General features: G+C 41.1%; 1 protein-coding gene across 1 annotated transcript; it reads left to right on the forward strand.

The window, feature by feature from the left end:
* Positions 1 to 27,841, forward strand: LOC149020787 (uncharacterized). Its single transcript, XM_089147413.1, has 2 exons — positions 1 to 549; positions 27,611 to 27,841. The coding sequence occupies exons 1-2, from the start codon at positions 301 to 303 to the stop codon at positions 27,839 to 27,841; spliced, it is 480 nt and encodes a 159-aa protein (XP_089003539.1). The 5' UTR covers positions 1 to 300.

The raw sequence follows: 27,841 nt of genomic DNA on the forward strand, positions 1-27,841 counted from the left end.
CGAGACGCATCTAGAGAAGAAGAAGAAAGAAGTAGGAGGTTGAAGAAGCTTCTGGCTCTGGTGTACAAAGCTCGCCCTACCGTATTGTCGAACCATGGGGGTCGTGGATCGTCGACGGCTGCTGTCTTGGGACTTATAGTCACTGGGTCGTCAAAGTCAAGCTCTGTTGAACTTCAACCGCCACCACGGAATAACGAAAATCATCTTGGAGTGGCCAATGCTACAAATCTTCGGCCTCGACAGACAAATGACGGGATTGTAGATGAAGAGTCATCCCTTTTGGTTAGCTCCGCTGAGAGAATGCCTACGATCAATGCAGGTTTTGAGTCTAACTACTCCATAGAGAATGTTGGGTCACTACAAGCTCAACTGTATGACAATCAACATCCTGAGATTGTTGTTGATGAGGAAAAGTCACCCCTTGTTAATATGAGTTTGGGAAGTGAGCGCACTCAAGTTTTGCAAGATGTTGCAGCTGATCCAACTCTACCTCGAACTAAAGTTGTTCGATGTGCTATGTGCAATCATGGAGAAGCTGTGTTCTTCCAGGTAATTTTAACTTCCTTATTTTACTGATCCTTGGAAGATGCCACTTATTTTTTGAGTTGGTTACAAATAAAATAGGATATCTGTGTTTTGATTATAAACCGATTGATTGGTAAAACTCTTTTCAACTGATTGAATTTTCGTTTAACATCTGAGATGAAATAGATGTTGAAGATGGTGAAACAAAGTAAATAAAACCTTAGTGTTTTTGTAGGTTTGTAGTCTATCATACTTCAATGAAGGAAGAGGAGAGGGGAACCTATATGATGGAAAATATATTTCTTTACTATCTTGAATACCTAGTGTTGTGGAGGATATGTAACTCGAGAACCCCCTCGAGAGGAAACACATACCCACTCAGGTAAGACTTGAAGAGCCCCTCGGGAGGGACACATACACCCACTCGAGTAAGTGTGCTCTCTTCCCTCGGGAAGACTCAGAGAGCCCCCTCAGGAGGGACACACACCCACTCGGGTAAGTGTGCTCCCTTCCCTCAAGAAGACTCAGAGAGCCCCCTCGGGAGGGACACACCCACCCACTCGGGTAAGTGTGCTCCCTTCCCTCAGGAGACTCAGAGAACCCTTTCGGGAGAAAGCACATACCCACTCGGGCAGGTGCGTATTATCCCCTTGGGAGCCATGCTTGAAAAGAGTACGAAAGGTACGAAGACCTTCAATACTAAGTCCAAGAGTGACGTTGAAGACGACCAAGTCAAAAGGGTCAGTTACAGATAACTACTCAACATATCTGTTCCGAGACTTGGGGAGATGAATAAGCGAATAACGGCTCTATTAGGCCTGCCAAAGAAGGGAACGTGCTTCCTAAGATCTCTCGCCCACTCTTCAACATAATAGGCGAAATTCAAGGAGACGTTGCCTCCAGGTATCCTCTATATAAACCTTCATCGTACAAGGAGAAATGTAGGAGATTCATTTTACTTTTAGTCTCTACGCCTTGAGAACCCTCTCAAGGTCTTCTATTGTTGCCTAGACTAATTTGAGTGTCAGAGGTGGTTCCCCGGCCAATATTAGGCTGGCCCGTTCTTGTTTTCTTTGTGAGTGCAGGCATCTCAGCTATTCCTATTCGACTGTAGAAGTCTTCAAGTGGTCATCCAAGTATCTAGCTCTCGAAGAAGGTTTAGACGCAACAAATTGGTGCCGTCTGTGGGAATCGTCACAAAAAGTCATGGCGAGACGTACCACTAACCAGGTGACGAATTCCAATCAAGTTACTACTCGTGGAAGAGAAAGGGAGATAGAGAACGAGCGCGAAGAACGTGTTGAAGAGGAGGTTCTCCCTTCTCCTAATCAACAAATTCCAATTCAAGAGGAAGGTCAAGAAGGAATTCTAGAGATTCCTCCACAAACCACACCAACTCCATTTGGAGCAGGAGGTTCAAATCAACCCCCAATTCCGACAACAATAGCCAATCTACAAAATGTGCAAATGGAAGTGCAACAACAAATGTTGGAACTCCAAGGAGTTGTTCGAGGCTTAGTTCATCAAGTCGGGGTGCCACTAGGACCCTCTCGAAATACTCAAGAAGGAAGGAGGCATGAGGCCACTCGACATGCTCGGGTTAGACAACGACTAGAGAATGAGGTTCGAGAAGGGCATAATCGAAGGAGGCCCAAGCATTTGAACAAGTGTGTTGAAGAGAGAATTCAAGTAGTTCATATTGAAGAAACACCTCCCCAAGAAAATCAAACTCGAGGAAGTGTGTTCAACCATTTGGCCGGGCTCAGGCAGACTCGGGATTTACCAAGAAGAGGACGTCCAGATGAAAGAGTTCGTGAAGGGTGAATGTCACATCCACCCAGCCGGTACCCCATCGGGCATACCCGGGTATGTGATCCACAGTCCCGAAGATCAAGTATCGAGCAAATATGCCTCCCACATACGTGATAATACAATCGTAAACAATAATAATCAAGGTGAAAGCATATAATAAATAATCATGAATAAGATAAAACAGATAATCGAGTGTGGAATACCAGATGATATCAAGTGTATAGATATAATTCAAAAGGCAAAGAGAGTGATCAGAAGTCACTTCCTCACATGGCAGTGGAAAGTAGATAAATCAAGTTAAGTTACAAAAGCAACATCTAAGGAGTATATCAAAGAAAGTTAAGTTACAGATCCAGTCTAAAAGAAGAATTCAAAATGTAACATTAACAAATGTTTCCTCAGTCACATAATGTGAAACCTAGCCCTAACCTTGATCCGGAAACCCTGTTGTTTGTAGGTTCGACAACCCGAAGTAAAGCAAGAAGTCAACTATGGGCCATCTCAGTGAAAGACTTGGTGTTTGGCTTAGAATCCATGAGGGTTGATGACAGTGTTCCATTTATGAAAACTTGTCCATGACTGAAAAGGAAACGTACACTTGATGAAGATGGAATTAGTTGATGGACTTGGAGTACTCTCTGACTTGGTTTGAAAGCATTTCTACATACTAGGTAAGCCACTTGGTGTGTGTGCAAAACCCCTTCATGTTTGGATTTGATTTGAGCCTTCAATTCCCTATTTTGGACTTGCTGTCCTAATTGGTCGACTGCTTGGTTGATGGGGCAGTTGACCAATCAATCGACCAATGGGATATGTTTTGTTGAATTAGGTCTTGGCTTCTCTATCCAACTTTGAGTCTAATTCGTCTTTTGTGCCTCCAAACTTCCTGGGAACGAACCGAGCTCTCCTCAAGTCATCCCCTTTGCATCCTTGGTGGTTTTCTTGTCAGATCTTCATCAAATCTCTTGCTTTTGCATCACAAGGTATGTGATCATCCTCCTCTCTTCTCTATCTTTGATTCTCTATAGTTTTTCTTTCCTTTTCTGTTTGAAAACAGTAGAGTTGATGTTGCATCTCTGTTGCAACCATCACTCTACTCATCTTCTCTCTTTTCCTAAGGATTTAAAGCTTGATGGATGATCTTCATCAAGATCATCACTTGCTTTTGAAGGAAACCATGTCTTCATCTTCTTTCCTTTTTTAGATTCAATGTTCTTCAATCTTAGATCTATTTTTCTAGAAGATCTATACATGCTTTTCATGAATTCTTTATCAGATTAGTAATCCATCATTCTATAGTTTCCCGTCCATGAATTTGCCATGATTTCTCCAAGAACCTTGATTAACTTATTTATGGTAAGTTTTTGTTTCCTATTTTGTGACTTGAAGACTTGATGTTATTAGGGTTTTTAAGTCCTCTATAGACCAATACACTATCACTGCATATTCCCTCTTGTTTGGTGACGATTTGAATCATAAAATTCGGATTTAGAATAAGAAATCTTTGTTTTTGTCTGTCACTGACTCTGTTGGTCGACTGATTGGTCGACTGAGTCAGTAGACCAATCAATCGACCAATGAAGACAGTAGCCTCTATTTTGGTTTATTTTTGGTTGATTTGATTCCTATCTTCTAGAGATCTTCCCTAATAAGGTATGTACATTGTCTAGGATTCTTTTCCACATTTAGACAAGATCTTCCTTGCTCCCCAAGATTCTTTGCGAGTTATTTAAGGTAAGGATAGTTATTTCTTTAATTACATAGATTGCATGATTTAGTTTCCATATTTGAATCTCTGATATGTTTCCATAAATAAATTCTTATATTGATGTTCTATTGATGCAACTACTCTAATTACAGTAGCATTACTTGTTTATGTTAATTAGTTCATGTATGATTTACTTGCCAATTATATACAACTTGGATCATGTTATTGATTTCTTTCCATATGGGAAGTTACTATATTTGTGATATGATTGATTCATGATTGTGAATGATTAGGTGTCACATCCTCCCAGCCGGTACCCTAACTGACATACCCGAGAGTGTGATCCACAGCCCCGAAGATCAAGTATCGAGGAAATCATCCTCCCACATATGCAATAACATAATCATGAACAGAAATAAATCAAGGTTTAATATTATAAACAAGGTTCAAAACAAGAAATGAACAATCAGAATAATCAGAGTGCGGAAAGATACCAGATATCCAATGATATCAAAAAGGAGTGAAGTGAGGCGGAAACTCACTTTACCAAAATAGCGGAACGTAGTATAAAAATCAAAAGGGATTACAACTGAAACAAATGTACTAATAAATAAACCAAGATCAAGCGTCTTCATAAGTATGGACTTCATCAATCCAATGAATCCGTTCTAACTCTATGCTGTTCTCAAAAGTAGTACGCAACTTGATTCCCCGGGGGATCATCAAAGTAATTTTGATCGTTGCCAGCACTTTGCGTGTAATACGCTTCATCAGCTTGTGCTTGTCTTGATCGTCGTCATAGTATTCTGTACTTGCAGGATAATCTAACAAAAAGAAATATACAACAGGAATGAGTTTCCAAGAAACTCAGTAAGGTAGTTAATCCATAACATCATAGATAACATGTGGCAAAACATATCATGATGCAATGCAGTATGAAACAAGTAATGTATGTATGCATCTAACTCTATGTATGCTTTGGTCTCTATGGCAGACATGCTTTAAGTCATAGCACCGTACTTCTTTGGGAAGGTCACGCATACGGCTCCTGTTGGTAGTGGGTCCAGGCATCCCTCTCGGACAAACCACGGTAGGGGTTTAAGTCAACACACTCTCTCACAACCATTTGGCATAAGTACTTGCGCATGTCAGGGAAAAACCTAGCCCAATGCAAGTCATCTACTCAGTTACATCAAGTCAGGTCCAGATACTTCCATTCCTCCCCTCTCGGGATCCTTTCCGGTATCCTTTCCACTAGAGTCACGGATATTACCCACCGGACTCATCAACCCTATTGGTTATCCACATATGGTAAACGGGAAGCTCTCATGTCCTCTCACGGATATAACTCACCGGTCTCGAGCGCCCATGAGCCCAAGTCTAGCCATATGCAACCCTCCAATAATGGCCCCCACAATGTGATTCCCGTCCTCTCACGGATATAACTCACCGGTCTCGAGTGCCCATGAATCCCCATTGCTACCACAGATCGTTCAGTCTCAATACCCTTCCGAATCGGGTCTGATATAACAGGGGTATATCCTAGCCAAACACTGCTAGACATCCCTAGGTATGACAACCATTGATTCGGGAAAGTGTCGATGGGCAACCCCGGAAACATCCCATACTATTTCAGATAATGTCCAAGGACAGAAGTGTCAAAAGGACACTTCCCAATCCCAAACCAAACTTAAGCAAACACATTCTCAGATCAGTCATGACATACACAACTAGTAGTTCATCATATAAAAGAGAATGTAAAAGCAACATCAGATTAAGCAGTAATAAGTAATTCATATAACATAAACAATGAAAAGATGATATGAATAAGTGCTACTGTTCCCACGATGGGGAGATCTGAATTAAAATACAATAACAGTAGGTAATCTCATAGTTTCATAAAGTAGAAACCAGAGAACAAGCAATCTATGTAGTTAAGGAATCAACTGTCCTTACCTTCTAACTTGAATGGAATCTTAAAGAATCAAGTATGATCTTGATTAAACCTGAGAAGACAGTCCTAAACAAGTGCACACAACATGTTAGGAAAGATGCATAAAGGAAAAGATCATAAATCAATCGAAACAGACCAAGATTGAGGTTGCTGTACTCATTGGTCGATTGATTGGTCTGTTGAACCAGTCGACCAATGCAGACAGTGGCCTGCAAGAATCCGGATTTTGAGAGTCCAGAACCGAATTCGATGGTTCAAAAGGGTACAATTAAGAGGGGAATTATCATGGTAGTATTCTAGGGTATAGAGGATATCAAATCATAACTCAAAACAGTTCTCAAGTTACAACCTAGAAATCACGAGGTTAACCTGATTAGGGTTATCATAGGTTAGGAGGGAAAAAAAATAGAAAGATTAAAGATAATGAACTAGGATATGAAAGAATTCAGATCTAGTAAAGGAAACATAATAATTGGGTTACCATGATTAAACTAGAGGTTCTTGATCTTACCCAAGAATTAGGGTTTTACCCTTTTGGTTCCCTCGGAAAATAATTGTGAGATCTGGATGAAGGGAGATAAATTGTTAGCCAAGAATAACAAGAAGGGTCATTCAATGATGAAGTTTAGGTTAACACAATATTACTCAAGAAGATTTTCCTTCACAAGGGAGGTTACCAAAAGTTCTCCAGACAATCACACAGATTAGGGTTTCAAAGAATTAGGGTTGGGGTTTTCAAGAATTCAATAGGTAGGGTTTAAGAACATGATGATGATCATGAGTCTTAAAGAATATGGTGAGATCAGAGAATTGATGATTACAAGAATGCTTCATCACCTTTCCGATCTCAATGAAAACAGAATAAAAGAAAGAAAATCAGAGATAGAAGAGAGAGTGGTTGAGATCATACCTTTGCCGTAGAAAGATGAAGAATTCTTCAAGTCTTTGAAAGAGATCACCAAAGAATGCAAGGGAATGGGTTAGATTAGGGTTCTAACTCGTTCCGAGGCTTAGGAGGCAGAGGAGGCGGAGTATTCCCAAGATTAGACTTAAATAGAAGTGACAGGATTCAAATTTCAAAAACAGAATCAATTGGTCAATTGATTGGTCGATTGGTCCAATCGACCAATGAGTCGACCAATCAAGACAACAACTTCAAAACAGGGAATTGAAGGCTCAGATCAAGTTCAAACATCAAAGGGTTTTGCACACCTCTAGAGTGACATACCTAGGAGTTAGAAATGCCTTTGAATTAATACAGAGACCACTCCAAGACCATCAACTAATCCAATCTTCATCCGGGTGCAGTCTCCACCATTGGAACACTAGCATCAACACTCATGGATTCCAATCCAGCCATCAAGTCTTCAACAGAAATGGCCCAAAGATGACTTCTTGCCTTACTTCGGGTCACTGGACCTACAATAAACAGAGTTTCCGGATTAGGGTCAGGGCTGGGTTTCACATTCTCCCCCCCTTAAAAAAAATTTCGTCCCCGAAATTGAAAGCGTACCTGTGCTTCCAAAGAGATGAGGAAACTTCTCCTTCATATCTTCTTCTTTCTCCCAAGAGGCTTCTTCAGGGGTATGGTCCTTCCAACGAATCTTTACCAAAGGGATGGTGCGATTTCGCAATTGCTTGTCCTTCTTATCCAAAATTTCAGCTGGCTCTTCATCATAGGTAAGATCAGCACTAAGCCCTTCAGGTGCCTGCTGTAAGACATGTTCCGGATTTTCAACATATTTCCGGAGCATCGAAATGTGGAACACATTATGCACAACAGCAATGACGGAGGTAATGCCAATCGATAAGCAACGGGTCCAACCTTTTCCAAAATTTCAAAAGGTCTAATGAAACGAGGGCTAAGCTTCCCTTTAACATTAAATCTCATCACGCCCTTCATTGGTGAAACCTTCAAGAAAACTTTCTCTCCAACTTCAAATTCCAGATCAGTCCTTCTCTTGTCAGCATAGGATATCCTGTCTTGATCAAGCAGACTTAATCCTTTCTCTTATCATATCCACCATTGCGCTCGTAGCTTCAATCAAATCAGGACCTAAGACTTTTCTTTCACCCGTCTCAGTCCAATACAATGGTGTTCTATAAGTACAACCATACAAAGCCTTAAACGGAGCCATGCCTATCATTGCTTGATAACTGTTATTATAGGCAAACTCAACCAAAGCTAAGTGTTCATCCCAATTTCCACCCATATCCACCACGCAAGATCTGAGCATGTCTTCCAAAGTTTGAATTGTCCGGTCAGATTGTCCATCCGATCGTGGATGATGAGCTGTACTCAAGTTCAATTGGGTTCCCAAGGCTTTCTGTAGACTGTTCCAAAACCTTGAGGTGAACCTAGGATCACGATCGGACACAATACTCATCGGCACACCATGTAGACGAACCACATTATCCACATAAAGTCTAGCTAGCTTATACAAAGTATGAGTGATCTTCATAGGAATAAAATGGGCTGATTTGGTCAACCTATCAACAATCACCCACACAGTGTCATTGCCTTTACTTGTCCTAGGCAAGCTAGTCACGAAATCCATGGAGATATCTTCCCACTTCTAGTTAGGAACAGGAAGGGGCTGAAGCAATCCAGATGGAGGTTGATGAACGGCTTTCACACGCTGGCAAGTCTCACACTTGGCAACAAAGTCGTCAACATCAGCCTTCAAACCAATCCACCAAAAATGTTCCTTCAAGTCCTTGTACATCTTGGTGCTTCCAGGGTGTACTGTAAAGATTGATTGGTGTGCTTCCTTCAATATTTCCTTCTTAAGATCTTCATTTGCTGGCACACACAATCTACTTTTAAACAATAAAGCACCATCCAAAGATATACCAAAGTCGGGATCTGATTCAGGATTCGAAGAAATCTTCTCAACTTTGTCCTTAAGTTCCGGATCAGAACTCTGCAAAGCAACAATCTTATCTCTAAGACTAGACCTTGCCGTCATAGCAGAAAGAACAACAGCAGAATTCTCAGGAACAACTTCCAAATCAAAACTCTCAATAGAAGACAACAAGGGTAGACTCAAAGCATTCAAATCCAAAACCTTCTTCTGAATCTTCCTACTAAGAGCATCAACAACAACATTTGCCTTACCAGGGTGATACTGAATATCACAATCATAATCAGAGACTAGTTCCAACCATCTTCTTTGCCTCATGTTCAACTCTTTCTGAGTAAAGAAGTATTTCAAACTCTTATGGTCCGTGAATATGGCAATTTTCTCACCATAGAGGTAATGTCTCCAAATCTTCAAAGCAAAAACAACAACTGCAAGCTCTAAATCATGAGTGGGGTAATTCCGCTCATAATCCTTCAATTGCCGAGAGGCATAGGCTACAACCTTACCGTGCTGCATTAGTACACAACCCAAACCAATCTTCGACGCATCAGTATAGATTGTCATACCACCAGAACTATCAGGTATAGTCAAAACCGGGGCACTTGTCAGTCTATCCTTCAATTCTTGGAAATTCTTCTCACAAGCGTCAGACCAAACAAACTTCTCTTCTTTCCGGGTCAACTTAGTCATAGGAGCAGCTAACCGAGAAAAGTTCTCAATAAACCTTCCGTAGTAACCCGCCGGACCAAGGAAACTTCTTATTTCCGTTACGATCTTCGGTCTTTCCCAATCAAGAATCGCTTGGACTTTCTCGGGATCAACACGAATACCTTCAGAGAAACCACATGGCCGAGGAATACTACACTCTTTAGCCGTAAATCACACTTGCTAAACTTAGCATAAAGTTTCTTTTCTCGCAGTCTTTGCAAAGTGAAATCTAGATGCCTTTCATGCTCTTCTTCACTTTTTGAATAGATTAGAATATCATCAATGAAGACAATTACAAACTTATCGAGCACATCATGGAAGACTCGGTTCATGAGGTCCATGAACACAGCAGGAGCATTAGTCAAACCAAAAGGCATGACTCTAAACTCATAATGGCCGTACCTTGTTCGGAAAGTCTGTCTTGAAGACATCACTTGACTTCACTTTCAACTGGTGATATCCAGACCTTAAGTCAATCTTTGAGAACACAGCTGCACCCTTCAATTGATCAAAGAGATCGTCAATCCGGGGCAGCGGATATCTATTCTTGATAGTCAACTTATTCAACTCACGGTAATCAATGCACAGACGCATACTAACATCTTTCTTCTTAACAAACAAGACCGGAGCTCCCCAAGGTGACACACTAGGTTGTATGGAACCTCTTTCAATGAGCTCATTTAACTGATTTTGCAACTCTTTTAACTCAGTAGGAGCCATCCTATACGGAGCCTTAGATATCGGAGCGGCACCAGGGACAAGATCAATAGAAAACTCAACATCCCTATTTGGAGGCACTCCCGATAGATCATCAGGGAAGACATCAACAAAGTCATAGACAACTTTGACTTCGTCAACTCTTTTCTCCACTTTTCTCTTGCCTTCAGAAGAAGCATCATCTACTATGGTGTAGATTTGCATCAGTGCGGACAATATCTTTTTACCAACCCGTCTTTTCTCACCTTGAAATTCAAAAACTGAACCTACGCAAGTATTGAATTGAATCTTTCTCGAGGAGCAAAGAAATATAGCTTTGTGGGCTGTTAACCAATCAATTCCCAAAATAACATCGAAGTCTTTCATATCAAGAAGTACCAAATTAGCTTCCATGTTTATCTTACTAACCAACACCGGACATTTATCTAATCCTTTATCTAGTTTCACAATAGGACCAGTAGGTGTACTAATCAATAAACAACTAGACAATTTCTCAGGGATTAGGTCAGTCTTCTTAATGAATGCAGATGATATGAACGAATGAGATGCACCCGTATCAAATAAAACAAATGCAGGAAAAGAAGCGACAGACAATGTACCTGTGATCACATCATGGCTTCCATCTTGCTCAAGATCGAGATATCTGAACACTCTACCGAGGGGAGGAGCAAGAGCACTCTTCACCACTGGAATAGGCTGCTGGACAGGCTTCTTCGGACAATCGCGAGCAAAATGACCGGACTGCTTACAGTAGAAGCAAATAGGATTGCTCGGTCCTACCGGGACAGCTGCAACAGGAGGCTTCTGAACAAAAAGCTTAGGATTCGCATTCACTGGCCTACACTTGCATTCACTGGTGGTTGATTCCCGCCATACTGAAACTGACCAGGCTGTCGGAGACCAGGGCTTTGACCTATACTCCTAGGCTGAAAAGCAGGAGTGGGATAGGGTGTAGGTCTCACAAAGCGCCGATCATTATGATCCACCAAACAAGGGTTTCTAGACTGCCAAGGCCTTTGCACGCGAGCATTCTCCTTTTCATTTTCTTCCAACTTCTTCGAGTTCTACACCACTTGGGCATAGCTCTCTATAGGCTGGATAGTGAGATAGCCTTTAATGGCAGGGCGCAATCCTTTAAAGAACTTCTTCGCCTTAGCAATATCAGGCTTCATAGAATCCGGATCAAAGAAATGAAGTTCCTCAAACTTCTGTTGGTACTCTAACACAGACAAGGATCCTTGTGCGAGAGCCATGATGAACTCAGCTTCCTTCGCATCCTTTACCGCCTCAGGGAAATAATTCATGCAAAAAGCCTCTTTGAATAATTCCCAAGTTACAACACCTGCATGCAAACCTTCCAAAACAGGCCGAGTGGAAGTCCACCAAGCATCGGCTTCATGCTGCAACTTATGCTCAGCAAACAAAATCTTTTGAGCTTCGGAGCATTGCAGATGACGAAAAATCTTTTCCAACTCACGAATCCACTTGTTAGGGAACAAGAGATCCTTGGTAACACCAGTAAAGTTGGGCACCTGCATCTTCAAAAAACTCTCCATCAGACGAGTATGAGGAGTTCCAGCAAGGCCACCCGCATTTGGAACTGCGGCATGAGGATTCACATTAACACCAGCACGAGTCTCATTATGCGGTGTCATGAAACCCGTCAACATCCGATTAAACTGAAGCCGAGCTTCTTGTTGCATCATATTGCCCATGATGTTGGCAATATCATGAAAGCTTCCGACATTCGGGGCACCTGGTATGTCCTGGGTACCTTGGTCACCAGTTTGCTGATCATGACCGCCTTCAGGTATTTCACCACGACCACTTCCATGATCACTGGATTCACCACGCCCACTTCTCAGAGTAACCATTCTGCAAGAACCGGAAACGTCAAAATTCCAAATTTCGAAGTTTCAATGAAATCAATATGTCCAAATGATTTGAAAATTTAATTCATGCTCAAACACATCCATTTAGTCATCCAACAACAATTCATAGGACAAAAATCACATTTTCCAACATTTCAACCAAAATTGGAGCTACTGGGTCCACTGGTCGGTTGATTGGTCGATTGGTCCAATCGACCAATGAGTCGACCAATGCTCACAGAATACGAAAATTCGCATTATAAGCCTCATTCTCACATTCAAACTTCATTCTAACTTCCTCCACAAGTGAGTGAGCTCTAGCGAAACATCTTCTAAGGTTCTTTCAAGCATCTTTGGGTGATTCAAGTGTTTTAACAACAACACCACAACTCACATTCATCAAACACAAGGTAAGACTATCATTTTCTCTTTTACTTTCATCTTCTCATGCTTGCATTTCAATCAAATCCATGTTTTACTTGTATCCATTGTTAGAAATCATGTTTAGGAATACTTAGAAACATATTCCCTAGGTTTTAAACACAATGCCATGAATAGACAACAAGTTCTAACACCTTCTTGCACTTCTCGCAAAGTTTTCGTACCGAAATTGTTATCTTTAGAAAATTTTTGATTTCTCACAAACCGCTTGGAGTTTTCACATGAAATCAGTTGCTACATGCTCCAAATGATACTGTAGATATGTCCATATAGTTTGATTTAACCAATTTCAACTTTTCAAAAAATCAATTTTGACCTAGAATGCAAAATCCCCAAATTCTTTCTTGCTGAATTTTTCGCTTTATATCAAGCTTCCGATCGAATTTTATCAAATGAATTTCATAGACGTGCAATTCCAAGTATTATGCACATGCTAGTATCTTCAAATCAAATTTCCCCCAAATTTGAAATTTTCCGAAAATTTACGAAAATACCCTTTTGGCTTAAATCTTGAAATAGCACTTAACCAACAATGTCATTGTCTCTTCTACAGATATTTATTATGCCGAGAGGGATACGCGGACGAGGTAGAGGTCGCATAGTAGGGGCACTCAGAGGTAGAGGTCGGGTTCCTTCAGAGCCTAGACAGTATGTCCGGAGACCAGATCGCTTCGACACTCCACAAAGCCGAGTTCCCGTATGAGGCCTACTTCAGCTCTTCGCGGATCGAGCTAGGACGTCTATTACACCTTCGCCGGCTCCGGGTCTTTAGGATACAGCGAGAGGCTCGACACCTTGCGGTGGACTCATCTCTTCACGGATGATCCGCTCCGTATATCCTGAGCTAGTGAGGTTGTTCTTCAGCAACCTTACTTACACCGAGGAGGCTAGAAGTCCAGGGCATCCACTTAGACTTGTCCTCAGGAGGAGGGTCCTTCAGACTTAGATTCGCTTTTCCACCAGATCGTTAGCCGAGATCTTGCGGGTCCCTCACTACCCAGATCAGTGCGTATGGATACCTGCAGGAGCAGCTATAGATAGCTACTTGATGCCATATGAGCTGCGCGAGATACGCTCTACACTGTGGGACAGCCGCCGGTGCTTCACTTCGAGGAACAGCGGACAAATGACAGTTCTTGCACGAGTTATCGGTCGCATTGTCGGTCGAAACATCATGCCGAAGGCTGGACATCACCATAGGATTACAGTGATGGAGGCCATAGTCATCTATCGGATTTACATGGGCTTCGAGATTGACCTTTCCTACATCATACAGCAGGTCATGCTGGATCTGGTTCTGCGGCCTAGCATGCGGAATCTTTGCTATGGGAGGTTACTGATTTTGATCTTCAGGCATTTCGGGGTCAGTTTCGAGGATACACCAGTGGACATTGGTCCACGAGGATACGTCATGGGGACTAGGATGGTACGTCAGATGGGACTGACACAGACAGTGAGATCTCCTGGTCCAGAGGGTGAGGAGGATGATTAGACAGAGGATGAGTAGGAGTCAGAGGATGGTGGAGAGGATATCGGTCCTGACAGTGATGATGATCAGGTCGGAGATGATACTAAGATGTACGAGACAGTGCCGGAGCATCACGATTTCCCTTCCTCGCACTTCGAGACAGATGGTCCTTCTCATGCGGTTCCAAAGACTTCGGATCTCAGTGCACAGATGAGATCGATGACTTCCATGTTGGAGAGGATGGAGGTCAGACAGGAGAAGCTATATGAGAGGATGGAGTCATGACAGGATAGGATAGAGTATCAGGTGACTCAGCTTTCAGAGGAGTTCCGAGCTTACAGAGATTAGAGGAGATCACCTAGATAGACTGTTCTAGGATTTTCATTTATGCTTTTCAGATGTAGCAGTTGTAAAACTTTTCTTAAAGTTAATGAAGTTCTCCCTGTTTCACTTTATTATTGTGTATTATGCACCTTTCTTTTATTGCATTAGGTGACAATTGTTTAAGTATAATTATTGTGCATTATTAAGAATTATCCAGTTATGCTTCATTAATAGTTTCAAGTCCAAGTGTTCTATTATTCACTTCTAAGATTAGATGAGTCACTTCTGGATCTATGACTCAGGAATGTTCTGTTACTGTTTTCTGTGGTTAGGATTTCCTTGAACTTTGGGCTCTGATACCATTCTGTCACATCCTCCCAGCCGGTACCCTAACTGGCATACCCGAGAGTGTGATCCACAGCCCCGAAGATCAAGTATCGAGGAAATCATCCTCCCACATATGCAATAACATAATCATGAACAGAAATAAATCAAGGTTTAATATTATAAACAAGGTTCAAAACAAGAAATGAACAATCAGAATAATCAGAGTGCGGAAAGATACCAGATATCCAATGATATCAAAAAGGAGTGAAGTGAGGCGGAAACTCACTTTACCAAAATAGCGGAACGTAGTATAAAAATCAAAAGGGATTACAACTGAAACAAATGTACTAATAAATAAACCAAGATCAAGCGTCTTCAAGTTTATAGATAACGTCTTCATAAGTATGGACTTCATCAATCCAATGAATCCGTTCTAACTCTATGCCGTTCTCAAAAGTAGTACGCAGCTTGATCCGCCGGGGGATCATCAAAGTAATTTTGATCGTTGCCAGCACTTTGCGTGTAATACGCTTCATCAGCTTGTGCTTCATTTGTCTTCGTTCGTCATAGTATTCTGTACCTGCAGGATAATCTAACAAAAAGAAATATACAATAGGAATGAGTTTCGAGGAAACTCAGTAAGGTAGTTAATCCATAACATCATAGATAACATGTGGCAAAACATATCATGATGCAATGCAGTATGAAACAAGTAATGTATGAATGCATCTAACTCTATGTATGCTGGTCTCTATGGCAGACATGCTTTAAGTCATAGCACCGTACTTTTTTGGGAAGGTCACGCATACGGCTCCTGTTGGTAGTGGGTCGGGCATCCCTCTCGGACAAACCATGTTAGGGGGTTAAGTCAACACACTCTCTCACAACCATTTGGCATAAGTACTGGCGCATGTCAGGGAAAAACCTAGCCCAATGCAAGTCATCTACTCAGTTACATCAAGTCAGGTCCAGATACTTCCATTCCTCCCCTCTCGGGATCCTTTCCGGTATCCTTTCCACTAGAGTCACGGATATTACTCACCGGACTCATCAACCCTATTGGTTATCCACATATGGTAAACGGGAAGCTCTCATGTCCTCTCACGGATATAACTCACCGGTCTCGAGCGCCCATGAGCCCAAGTCTAGCCATATGCAACCCTCCAATAAATGGCCCCCACAATGTGATTCCCGTCCTCTCACGGATATAACTCACCGGTCTCGAGTGCCCATTGCTACCACGGATCGTTCGGTCTCAATACCCTTCTGAATCGAGTCTGATATAACAGGGGTATATCCTAGCCAAACACTGCTAGACATCCTTAGGTATGACAACCATTGATTCGGGAAAGTGTCGATGGGCAACCCCGGAAACATCCCATACTATTTCCGATAATGTCCAAGGACAGAAGTGTCAAAAGGACACTTCCCAATCCCAAACCAAACTTAAGCAAACACATTCTCAGATCAGTCATGACATACACAACCAGTAGTTCATCATATAAAAGAGAATGTAAAAGCAACATCAGGTTAAGCAATAATAAGTAATTCATATAACATAAACAATGAAAAGATGATATGAATAAGTGCTACTGTTCCCACAGTAGGAGATCTGAATTAAAATACAATAACAGTAGGTAATCTCATAGTTTCATAAAGTAGAAACTAGAGAACAAGCAATCTATGTAGTTAAGGAATCAACTGTCCTTACCTTCTAACTTGAATGGAATCTTAAAGAATCAAGTATGATCTTGAGAGTGGTTGAGATCATACCTTTGCCGTAGACAGATGAAGAATTCTTCAAGTCTTTGAAAGAGATCACCAAAGAATGCAAGGGAATGGGTTAGATTAGGGTTCTAACTTGTTCCAGAGGCTTAGGAGGCAGAGGAGGCGGAGTATTCCCGAGATTAGACTTAAATAGAAGTGACAGGATTCAAATTTCAAAAACAGAATCAATTGGTCGATTGATTGGTCGATTGGTCCAATCGACCAATGAGTCGACCAATCAAGACAACAACTTCAAAACAGGGAATTGAAGGCTCAGATCAAGTCCAAACATCAAGGGGTTTTGCACACCTCTAGAGTGACATACCTAGGAGTTAGAAATGCCTTTGAATTAACAAAGAGACCACTCCAAGACCATCAACTAATCCACTCTTCATCCGGGTGCAGTTTCCACCATTGGAACATTAGCATCAACACTCATGGATTCCAATCCAGCCATCAAGTCTTCAATAGAAATGGCCCAAAGATGACTTCTTGCCTTACTTCGGGTCACTGGACCTACAATAAACAGAGATTCCGGATTAGGGTCAGGGCTGGGTTTCACATTAGGTATTGTCACACCCCACCCGCCGGACTCGGTTACCCGCCCGACAACCGGTTGGTGCGATCCGTCACAAGATCCAAGGTTTTAGTCTATCAACAATATTTAAAACAAATAAAGATAATCAAGAGCAAAGACTATTCAATAACTGAATTAAATGAATTACAGGAGTCCAAATACTCCAATAACAATAATAAAGGAAAGAAATAACTAATAAAATGGATAAGGGTTTAGCGGAAGTAAACAAAAGAATTATATCAATTTCTTCCCAGTTTCCTTTTCTAAATCTAAAAAGTTTTTTTCATGGATCTCAAGGTAAGGTGTTCTCCAATTCAACTCTATTCGCCGAGCAAACTTTCTGACCACCTTCCGTCTCTGATCATCAATAGGTGCGATAAGCGCACTCCATGCAGCTGCAGGAGCTCCCGCACATGCTATTTCCATCTCCCACTGACGGTGCCACATTTTTTTTCATACGGGATGGTTCCTTCATAGGAAACCAGTCCATCCTCCTGTATAATTCCTTCTTATGTGCAGGCTAATAAACAATACAAAATAAAGACGTGAGTTCTAGAGAACTCAGTAAGAAACAATCACAAATCCCATCAATTTTCCAACAATGCCAAGACACATAAATAATATGAATGAATGCAACATATGAATGATACTATGATTTCTAACTATGCAGGTCTCTACTAGTTGACATGCTTTAAGTTATACACCAGCCCTCCTCTGGGTAAGTCTCATCACTCTGATCCGGCAAGGACTGGCTACCTCTGTAGGGATCCTGGGAAAAAGGGAAAGTCCACACCTGGCTCTCAATTCCATGGCTGGGGGTTAAGTCAACACTCTCTTACCACGACCATTGGTAATGAGTACTGGCGCATGTTGGGGTTTCTAATCCAATGCAAGGTCATACTGGTTACATGTCTACATGAAGTCCAGATACATCCCCTATGGCACCAACCAACTCGGTTCAGTATCCTTCGCAACCTAGGAGAGAGAATCCTCATGGACTAGCTACCGCTGTTGGACTCCAATCCTTAACCCTTGGTCATCCACATATTATTGGGGCGGATGCTCTCATGATTCCTGACGACACCCGGTCCGATCCTTGGACATCCATGAGCCCTACCCTAACATATGCAACCCTACCATTTATATGACTAACAGTGGACCACAATGTCACATCACTGTCATCACGGGTCAGTCGGTTTCAATCCCCCTACCGAAAGGGTAGTAGCATGTGGGGTACCTAACCATGCAAATCTAGACTCGACCTAATTAATGCCATCAAATAGTAAAGACAGGTCTGGAGACATCAGCAGGCATGTGTCCCATTCCACAGCCTTCTGATATCCCTAGCTAAGATATCCCAAAATAGATACCTCATCCATCAGAACCATATACCAACTACCATCAATACATAACATTCATAATCAACACAATATGTATATAAGTAAGACAAACAACAGTAAAGTAATATGATTTCTATATAAGACATATAAACAGCAGCATATATAAAGAAATATGATTTCAAATATACACTAGATTAACATATTATAAGTTTATTCAAGAGATAGGATGAATTGTCCTTACCTGCATATAAGTAAGATTGTCCGTAAAATGAAATCCGATAATTATTATATAACTTTTCTTTCAAACAGTGATCACCTATACACAGGTTTACAGTAACATATAAGTTAAATGAATCAATTTGAATCAAAACCAAAAACCATTTGGTCTCTATTTACCAGCCGGTCGCTAGGTTGAGCGACCACCACTAATGACCGCCCCAAAAACAGTGAGTTTCAATCCGAAACTCAAGCTCCTGATTACTCGTTTTCAATCCGGATAGTAATCTTGACCTAAGTCTCAAATCTAATACTCCCTAAGCCAAAAGGGTGAGGGAAAACTAACCATTACCATCAATAGATTACCCAGAACTCTCCCCTTGACTGGATTAACCTTCTCACGAAATCAGGGTTTCGTTTACGGTTAATTCATCTCAAGTAGATTAAAAATAGAGTTAAAAGATCCAAGGGGGTAACCACAAAGACGAGGGGATGGCTTAACACTAATTTAACGGACAAAGAGAGTAAAGAACAAAGGATTAATTCATTACCTCACGCCAGAGAGTCAGAGAAGGAAAGGACTGATCTCCAAGTCACTGCCAGCACTCCAGAGTCTCTTTCGGAACTTCCCCGCAGCCGTCTAACCTCCAAATTTAGCAACCACGAATAAAATATTCGTTACTTAGATGAGGGTTGCCTTGTATAGAAGTCAGGGGGCAAAATAGGGTAAAATTCCTGAAAACAGACCGGGCGGTCGCTCCAGGCGGTCGCTTGGTTTGATCGACCGCCACTAGCAACTGCCCCCATGTAATTTGCCATACAAGGGTGCTTTTGCTAGGGGGTTGATACCCTAGGCCAACCTAGCCCTAAAGAAGAGATGGGGGAGATCTTACCTTCATTTCGGACGTCTCCGAACAACACTTGACTTCAAGAATTCCAAAATCCAACCAAGGTAGGCTCTTCAGATAAAGGATCCAAATCCATGGGTTCAGGGTGTGGATCATGGACTTCAATCTGGACACTCCACAAATTCACTCGACTAGACCTTCGGGTTCTCGGACCTGAAATACGGATCTTGGGTTAGAAATATGGGGGTTGTTACAGGTATGGTTTGGAAAGGGGATGTGTCATTTTGACACTTCTGTCCTTGGACACCTACGGGAATATTATGGGATGTTTCCGGAGATGCCCTTTGGACACCTTCCTAAACTGTTGGTTGTCATACCTAGGGCTGTCTAGAAGTGTTTGGCTAGGGTGTCCCGTTATATCGACCCCTAGTCAGAAGGGTATTGAGACTGAACGACCCGTGGTAGCAATGGGGACCCATGGACGCTCAAGACCGGTAACCAATCCGTGAGAGGACATGGATCACATTGTGGATACTCAAAAGAGGCCATTCATTGGTAGGGTTGCATATGGATAGACTTGGGCTCATGGGCGCTCAAGACCGGTGACCAACCCGTGAGGGGACATGAGAGCTTCCCATTTACCATATGTGGATAACCAATAGGGTTGATGAGTCCGTAGTCAAGGACTATGAGGACTCTAGTGTGAAGGATACTGGAAAGGATCGCCAGGGGCGAGGAATGGATGTATCTGGATCTGAGTTGATGTAACTAAGTAGAAGACTCGCATTTGGCTATGCTTTAACCCTGACATGCACCAGTGCTTAGATCAATGGTGATGTGAGAGAGCGGTGACCTAAACCCCAGCCATGTAATGTCCCGAGGGATGCTGGACCCACTACCAAATGATGTTGTGTGATGAGACCTTCCCAAAGAAGTACGATGCTATGACTTAAAGCATGTCTGCCAATAGAGAACAACATACATAGAGTTAGAATCATAATGCATCATATGTTTCATATCACATTGCATCATATCACATTGCATCATATCACATTGCATCATACTTTGCTTTGAAATCCTGCCATTTATGTTATTATGGATTAATTGCTTTACTGGGTTTCTTTTAAAACTCACTCCTTTTGTGCTATGTATTGTTAGATTTCTCTATAGGCTCAGAGTATTATGACTGCTCGTATGAAGAAGCGTAGGGAGAGGAGGCGTATCTCCAAGAAGGTGATTGCGGTTACGATGATTACATTGAAGATCCCGCGGGTGGTTATGATGCACATTTTCTTAGTCCGTCGATAGAGTGGAAGCGCCCTTGTGCCATTTTTGAGACTTATACTTATAGAGATGTTCTCTAAAAGATTGAGAATGATTTAGTTACTCATTGTAATTGTTATTGGGATAGTTTTGATCTCTTTTCCTTTCTTTTTGGAACTACTTTTCCGCTGTTGGTAGAGTGAGATTTCCACCTCACTTTACTTTATGATCTTGCCAATTTTGTTACCTTTCGTACTCTGATGATATATGACTTTATTCCTTTCTTATTTGGATCTCTCATTTATACTTTGCACATTGTTGTATATGTTCATGATTATGTTATTGTCTATGTGGGAGGATGATTACCTCGATACTTGATCTTCGGGGCTGTGGATCACACACTAGGGTATGCCAGGTAGGGTACCAGCTGGGTGGATGTGACACATAAAGCACATCATCATAACTATAGAAATCCGAAGTCCAACACAGACAGCCTGCTCCAGCACCAGGTGTCGGGCTAATTGTAACAACCCCCATATTTCTAACCCGGGATCCATATTGCAAGTCCGAGAACCCGAAGGTCTAGCCGGGTGAATTTGTGGAGTGTCCGGATAGAAGTCCATGATCCATACCCTGAACCCATGGATCTGGTTTCTTTTGGTGAAGAGCCTGCCTTGCTTGGTAGTTGGACTTCTGGAAGGCAAGTGATGTCTGGAGATGTCCGGAATGAAGGTAAGACCTCCCCTATGTCTTCATTAGGGTTAGGTTGTCCTTGGGCATCAACCCCCTGAGCAAAGCACCCTTGTATAGCAATATACTTGGGGGCAGTTGCTAGTGGTAGTTGATTAAACCAAGCGACCACCTTGAGCGACCGCCTTGAGCGTATAAAACCTGACCCTAACCTTAACCCGGTTACTCTTTTGTCTGTAGGTCTGAAGACTCAAAGTAGAAGTGAAAGTCAACTATGGGCCATATCAGTAGAAGATATAGTGTTCGACTCTGAACCTATGGAGATTGAAGATGATGCCCCATACTTGAAGACAATGTTGGATATAGAAAAGAGACTACGCCTTGATGAAGAGAAGATTGGTTGATGATCTTAGAGCTTGATGGGATATGATTTAAATCCATTTTTCCATGCTAGGTAAGTTATAGAATATCGAAACTGAAATACCAGAGGCACTTCCTCTTAGCCATTCATTGCAAAAATGAACGAAAAGCGATATGAACGTGCTATTTTCAAATTGATTGATAGATAGCCACTGTGATTAGTTCTGATAGATCGAAAGAGTAGGAATGGATAGAGAGGGAATCTATCAATAATAAGGGGAAATCTCCTATTTGGCAGGGCGCTGCGTGTAGGAAGGCCGATGACTACGCCCGTGCTAAAAGACTACGACTACAAGCCAAGCCGGAAGCGACTCGCTTCTATTCTCGTTGGGATTGGATATAGATGGGCTATCGTGTTGCATTTCCTCTGGCGGGGTAGCTGCAATGCTAGGTAAGTTATAGAATATGTGTTTAAAGTTACGTTTGATTCCAAGTAGTGGAAGGCCCTCAAATCCCTGACTTTGGCTTTGCTGTCTGCATGGGTCGACTGGGCCAGGCTACCTAGCCAATCGACCCAGAGATGCTGAACTCGAGCAGAATCTTCTGTTTAGGTTATATTGCTATATATACCCCATGACTTCGTGATTTTAGTATCCCTAGCCTCCAAAACACTTAGAGAACAAAGGGAACTCATCTCCAAGCCTCCAAAAGTGTTGAAGAAGACCTAATCTTGCAAACTTGCAAATTCTCTCTGTTGTTCTTCAATCAAAGGTTAGTATTCAATCTTTTGTGTTATCGATTCATTCTTTCCATGATCACTCTCATCTCTGAACTGAGATTTCGATGAAGATGCTGCAACCTTATAGTCATATCTTTACAATCTCTTTTCATTCTCTTATGCCATGATCATCTTATTCATTCTTAATATGATTTTTATGATTTCTTCTTAAACTATGATCATATTCTTATTTTGATTTATTCTAGCATTGTAGATGTCTCTCCATGATTATTCATACCTCTGATTTACTGTGTTCTTGTACTAGAATGAGACCTTATCATCTCTAGTTCATCTCTTTCATTCATAGCATGTTTCCAATGAAAACCATGATTTTTACCAAAATAGAAACTATGATTTCAAATTAGTAAGTAATGGTTTTAATCGTTGTTTGATGTCTAAAATATGATTTTTAGTCTTAGACTACTGTGTTAGACATTCTCTCCATGTTTCGTAGCATTTAGGATTGTATAACATAGGTTTCGGATCAAGATTCTATTTTTGAACTTGGATTTACTCTTGGGCAGATTGACTGGGTCGATTGACTCAATCAACCCAGCCAATCAACCTGCAATGACAGAATTGGATTTCTTCGTCCGTTTCGATTTGATTGATCTTATTCTTTTAGGACTACTTCCTAATGACTGTATGATGTTATTCTAGGGTTTATTTGCTAACTTTGGATTCATCCTCTTGTCCGTCCGGAATATATTCGAATCTATTTAAGGTAAGGAAAGTTGTTACCATATTAACATAGATTACAATGATTTAGTTTCTAATTTGGGAACTACTTAGATTTGCAACTGTTATGTTAGTTTCTATTATGATATGAATGCTGTAAGTACAATAGGATCTTATTTCCTTATTTACTTTATGTACTTGGATCATGTATGAATATTTATTTACGTATGTTGCTCATTATTTTGATATTGTCTTATTATACTCTTTCATATGATGAGATATTTGTCGTGGATGATATGACTGAATTATGATTGTGATTATTTAGGTATGATTTGGGGATTGGGGAATGTCCTTTTGACATTTTTGTCCTTGGACATCATTGGGGATAGTATGGGATATTTCCAATGTTGCCCTTTGACACTTTCCCGGATTATTGGTTGTCATACCTAGGACTTGTCTAGCAGTGTTTGGCTAGGATATTCCTTGTTATATCATACCCGATTCGGAAGGGTATTGAGACCGAACGACCCGTGGTAGCAATGGGGATTTATGGGCGCTCAAGACCGGTAACCAACCCGTGAGGGGACATGAATCACATTATGGGGGCCATTTATGGGTAGAGTTGCATATGGATAGACTTGGGCTCATGGGCGTTCAAGACCGGTAACCAACCCGTGAGAGGACATGAGAGCTTCCCGTTTACTATATGTGGATGACCTATAGGGTTGATGAGTCCGTATTTGAGAGAGTCGGATATGCTGACTCTAGTGTGAAGGATATCGGAAAGGATCCCGAGAGGGGAGGAATGGATGTATCTGGATCTGAGTTGATGTAACTAAGTAGATGACTTGCATTTGGCTACGCTTTAGCCTGACATGCACCAGTACTTAGACCAAATGGTGATGTGAGAGAGAGGTGACTTAACCCCCAGCCATGGATTGTCCGAGAGGGATGAAGGACCCTTTGCCAACTGAGGATGAGTGAATTGAGACCTACCCAAAGAAGTATGGTGCTATGACTTAAAGCATGTCTGCCTATAGAGACCAGCATACATAGAGTTAGATTCATACATGCATTGTCTGTCTCATATCATATCACATTATGCTTTGCTTATGCTATCATGTTATTTATGCTATTATGGAATAACTTGCCTTGCTGGGTTTCTTTTGAAACTCACTCCTTTTGTACAACATCTTTTGTTAGATTATTCTGCAGGCATTGATGACTATGAAGGCCAATATGAGGAAGCGCAAGATGAAGAAGCGTACAATACGCAAGGTGTTGGCAACTATGAAGATTATGCTGAGGATTCCTCGAGTGGTCTTACTTGTTACCAAGATTAACCCTATTGTGGAGTGGGAATGTCTGAGCGTGATTGATGAAGTCTATGTTTATGAAGACGTTCTTTATAAAGTAGAATAGGCTCTAGCTTAGTTAGATTATATCTTTCTTTCTTGTCTTTAGAACTAGTTGTAATCTCCTTTGACTTTCGATCTACATTCCGCTGTACTCGTGGAGTGAGATTCTGCCTCATTCTACATTTTTTATTATATATATATATATATATATATATATATATATATATATATATATATATATATATATCTATTGGTATCATTTCCGCACTCTGATGATTATCTCATTACTTTACTTTGATTCATTTGAATAATATTGTTAACGTTGATTTAGTCCTGTTCTTGATTATATTATTGTGAATGTGGGAGGTTGATTTACTCGATACTGGATCTTGTGGACTGTGAATCACACACTCGGGTATGCCAGATAGGGTACCGGCTGGGTGGATGTGACAGAGTGGTATCAGAGCCCACAGTTCCAAGTAAAATCCTAACCACAGAAACAATGATAGAACATTCCTGAGTCATAAATGTGAAACCCGACCCTAACCTTAACCCGGATACTCTTTGATTGTAGGTCCGAAGACCCGAAGTAGAAGTGAAAGTCAACTATGGGCCATATTGGTAGAAGATATAGTGTTCGACTCATAACCTATGGAGATTGAAGATGGTGCCCCATACTTGAAGACAGTGTTGGATATAGGGAAGAGACTGCACCTTGATGAATAGAAGATTAGTTGATGACCTTAGAGCTTGGTGGGATATGATTTAAAGCCATTTTTCCATGCTAGGTATGTTATAGAATATGTGTTTAAAGTTTCGTTTGATTCCGAGTAGTGGAAGACCCTCAAATCCCTATTTTTGGCCTTGCTGTCAGCCTGGGTCAAGTGCTTGGGTCGACTGGGCAATGCTACCCAGCCAATCGACCCAGAGTTGCTGAACTCGAACATAACCTTCTGTTTTGAGAATCTTGCTATATATACCCCATGACTTTGTGATTTTAGTATCCCTAGCCTCCATAACACTTAGAGAACGAAGGGAAACCATCTCCAAGCCTCCAAGAGTGAAGAAGACCTAATCTTGCAATCTTGCAAACTCTCTCTCTTGTTCTTCAATTAAAGGTTAGTAATCTATCTTTTATGTTAATGATTTATTCTTTCCATGATCACTCTCATCTCTGAACTGAGATTATGATGAAGATGCTGCAACCTTGTAGTCATATCTTTACATTCTCTTTTCATTCTCTTGCACTATGATCATCTCATTCATTCTTGACATGATTCTTATGATTTCTTCTTAAACTATGATAATATTTTCTATTTTGATTCATTCTAGCATTATAGATGCTTCTCTATGATTATTCATACCTCTGATCTACTGTGTTCTTGTACTAGAATGAGATCTAATCATCTCTAGTTCATCTCTTTCATTCATAGCATGTTTCCAATGAAAACTATGATTTTTACCAAAATAGAAACTATGGTTCTAAATTAGTAAGTAATGTTTTAATGGTGGTTTGATGTCTAAATTATGCTTTTTAGTCTTAGACTACTGTGTTAGACAATCCCTCCAAGTTTCGTCGCATTCCGGTTTGTATAGCATAAATTTCGGACCAAGATTCAATTTTTATTTTCGGATTTGCTCTTAGGCAGATTGCCTGGGTTGACTGGAGCACTCAACCCAGGCAATCAACCCGCAACAGCAGAATCTGTTTTCTTCGTCCAATTTGATTCAATTCATGCTTATTCTTTTAGGACTACTTCCTAATGATTGTGTGATGCTATTCTAGGGTTTATTTGCTAACTTTGGGTTCATCCTCTTGTCCGTCCGGAATATTCTCGAATCTATTTAAGGTAAGGAAAGTTGTTACCATATTAACATAGATTGCATAGATTTAGTTTCTAATTTGGGAACTACTTAGATTTGCTATTGTTATGTTAGTTTCTATTATGATATGAATGCTGCAAGTACATTAGGATCTTATTTCCTTATTTACTTTATGTACTTGATTATGTATGAATACTTACTCATGTATGTTTTTTTATTTATTTGATCTTGTCTTATTATACTCTTTCATATGATGAGATATTTTTCGTGGATGATATGCCTGAATTATGATTGTGATTGTTTAGGTATGATTTGGGATTGGGGAATGTCCTTTTGACATTTCTGTCCTTGGACCTCATTGGGAGTAGTATGGGATATTTCCAATGTTGCCCTTTGACACTTTCCCGGATGATTGGTTTTCATACCTAGGACTTGTCTAGCAGTGTTTGGCTAGGTTACACCCTTGTTATATCAGACCCGATTCGGAAGGGTATTGAGACCGAACGACCCATGGTAGCAATGGGGATTCATGGGTGCTCAAGACCGGTGAGTTATATCCATGAGGGGACATGAATCACATTGTGGGGACCATTTGTGGGTAGAGTTGCATATGGATAGACTTGGGCTCATGGGCGTTCAAGACCGGTAACCAACCCGTGAGAAGACATGAGAGCTTCCCATTTACTATATGTGGATGACCTATAGGGTTGATGAGTCCGTAGTCCGAGTTGGTTGTAGCCATAGGATACGCTGACTCTAGTGTGAAGGATACCGGAAAGGATCGCTAGGGGCGAGGAATGGACGTATCTGGATGTGAGTTGATATGACTAAGTAGAAGACTTGCATTGGGCTAGGCTTTACCTTGACATGCGCCAATACTTAGACCAAACGGTGATGTGAGAGAGAGGTGACTTAACCCCTAACCATGGATTGTCCAAGATGGATGAAGGACCCTTTGCCAACCGGCATTGTGAGATGAGACCTACCCAAAGAAGTATGGTGCTATGACTTAAAGCATGTCTGCCTATAGAGACCAGCATACATAGAGTTAGACTCATACATGCATTTTTGTCTCATATCATATCACTTATTGCTTTGTTTGTGATACTATGTTATTTATGCTATTATGGAATAACTTGCCTTGCTGAGTTTCTTTTGAAACTCACTCCTTTTGTACAATATCTTTTGTTAGACTATTCTACAAGTTTTGATGGCTATGAAGCGCAATATGAGGAAGTGCAAGATGAAGAAGCGTACCATACGCAAAGTGTTGGCGATTACGAAGATTACTGTGAGGATCCCTCGAGTGGTCTCTCTTATTACCAGGATTAGCCCTACTGTGGAGTGGGAGCGTCTGAGCATCATCGATGAAGTCTACGTTTATGAGGACATCCTTTATAAAGTAGAAAAGACTCTAGTTTAG

This window comes from Hakea prostrata, chromosome 3, assembly GCF_041222555.1.
Source record: "Hakea prostrata isolate BN-2017 chromosome 3, UWA_Hpros_2, whole genome shotgun sequence".
Lineage (NCBI taxonomy): Eukaryota > Viridiplantae > Streptophyta > Magnoliopsida > Proteales > Proteaceae > Hakea > Hakea prostrata.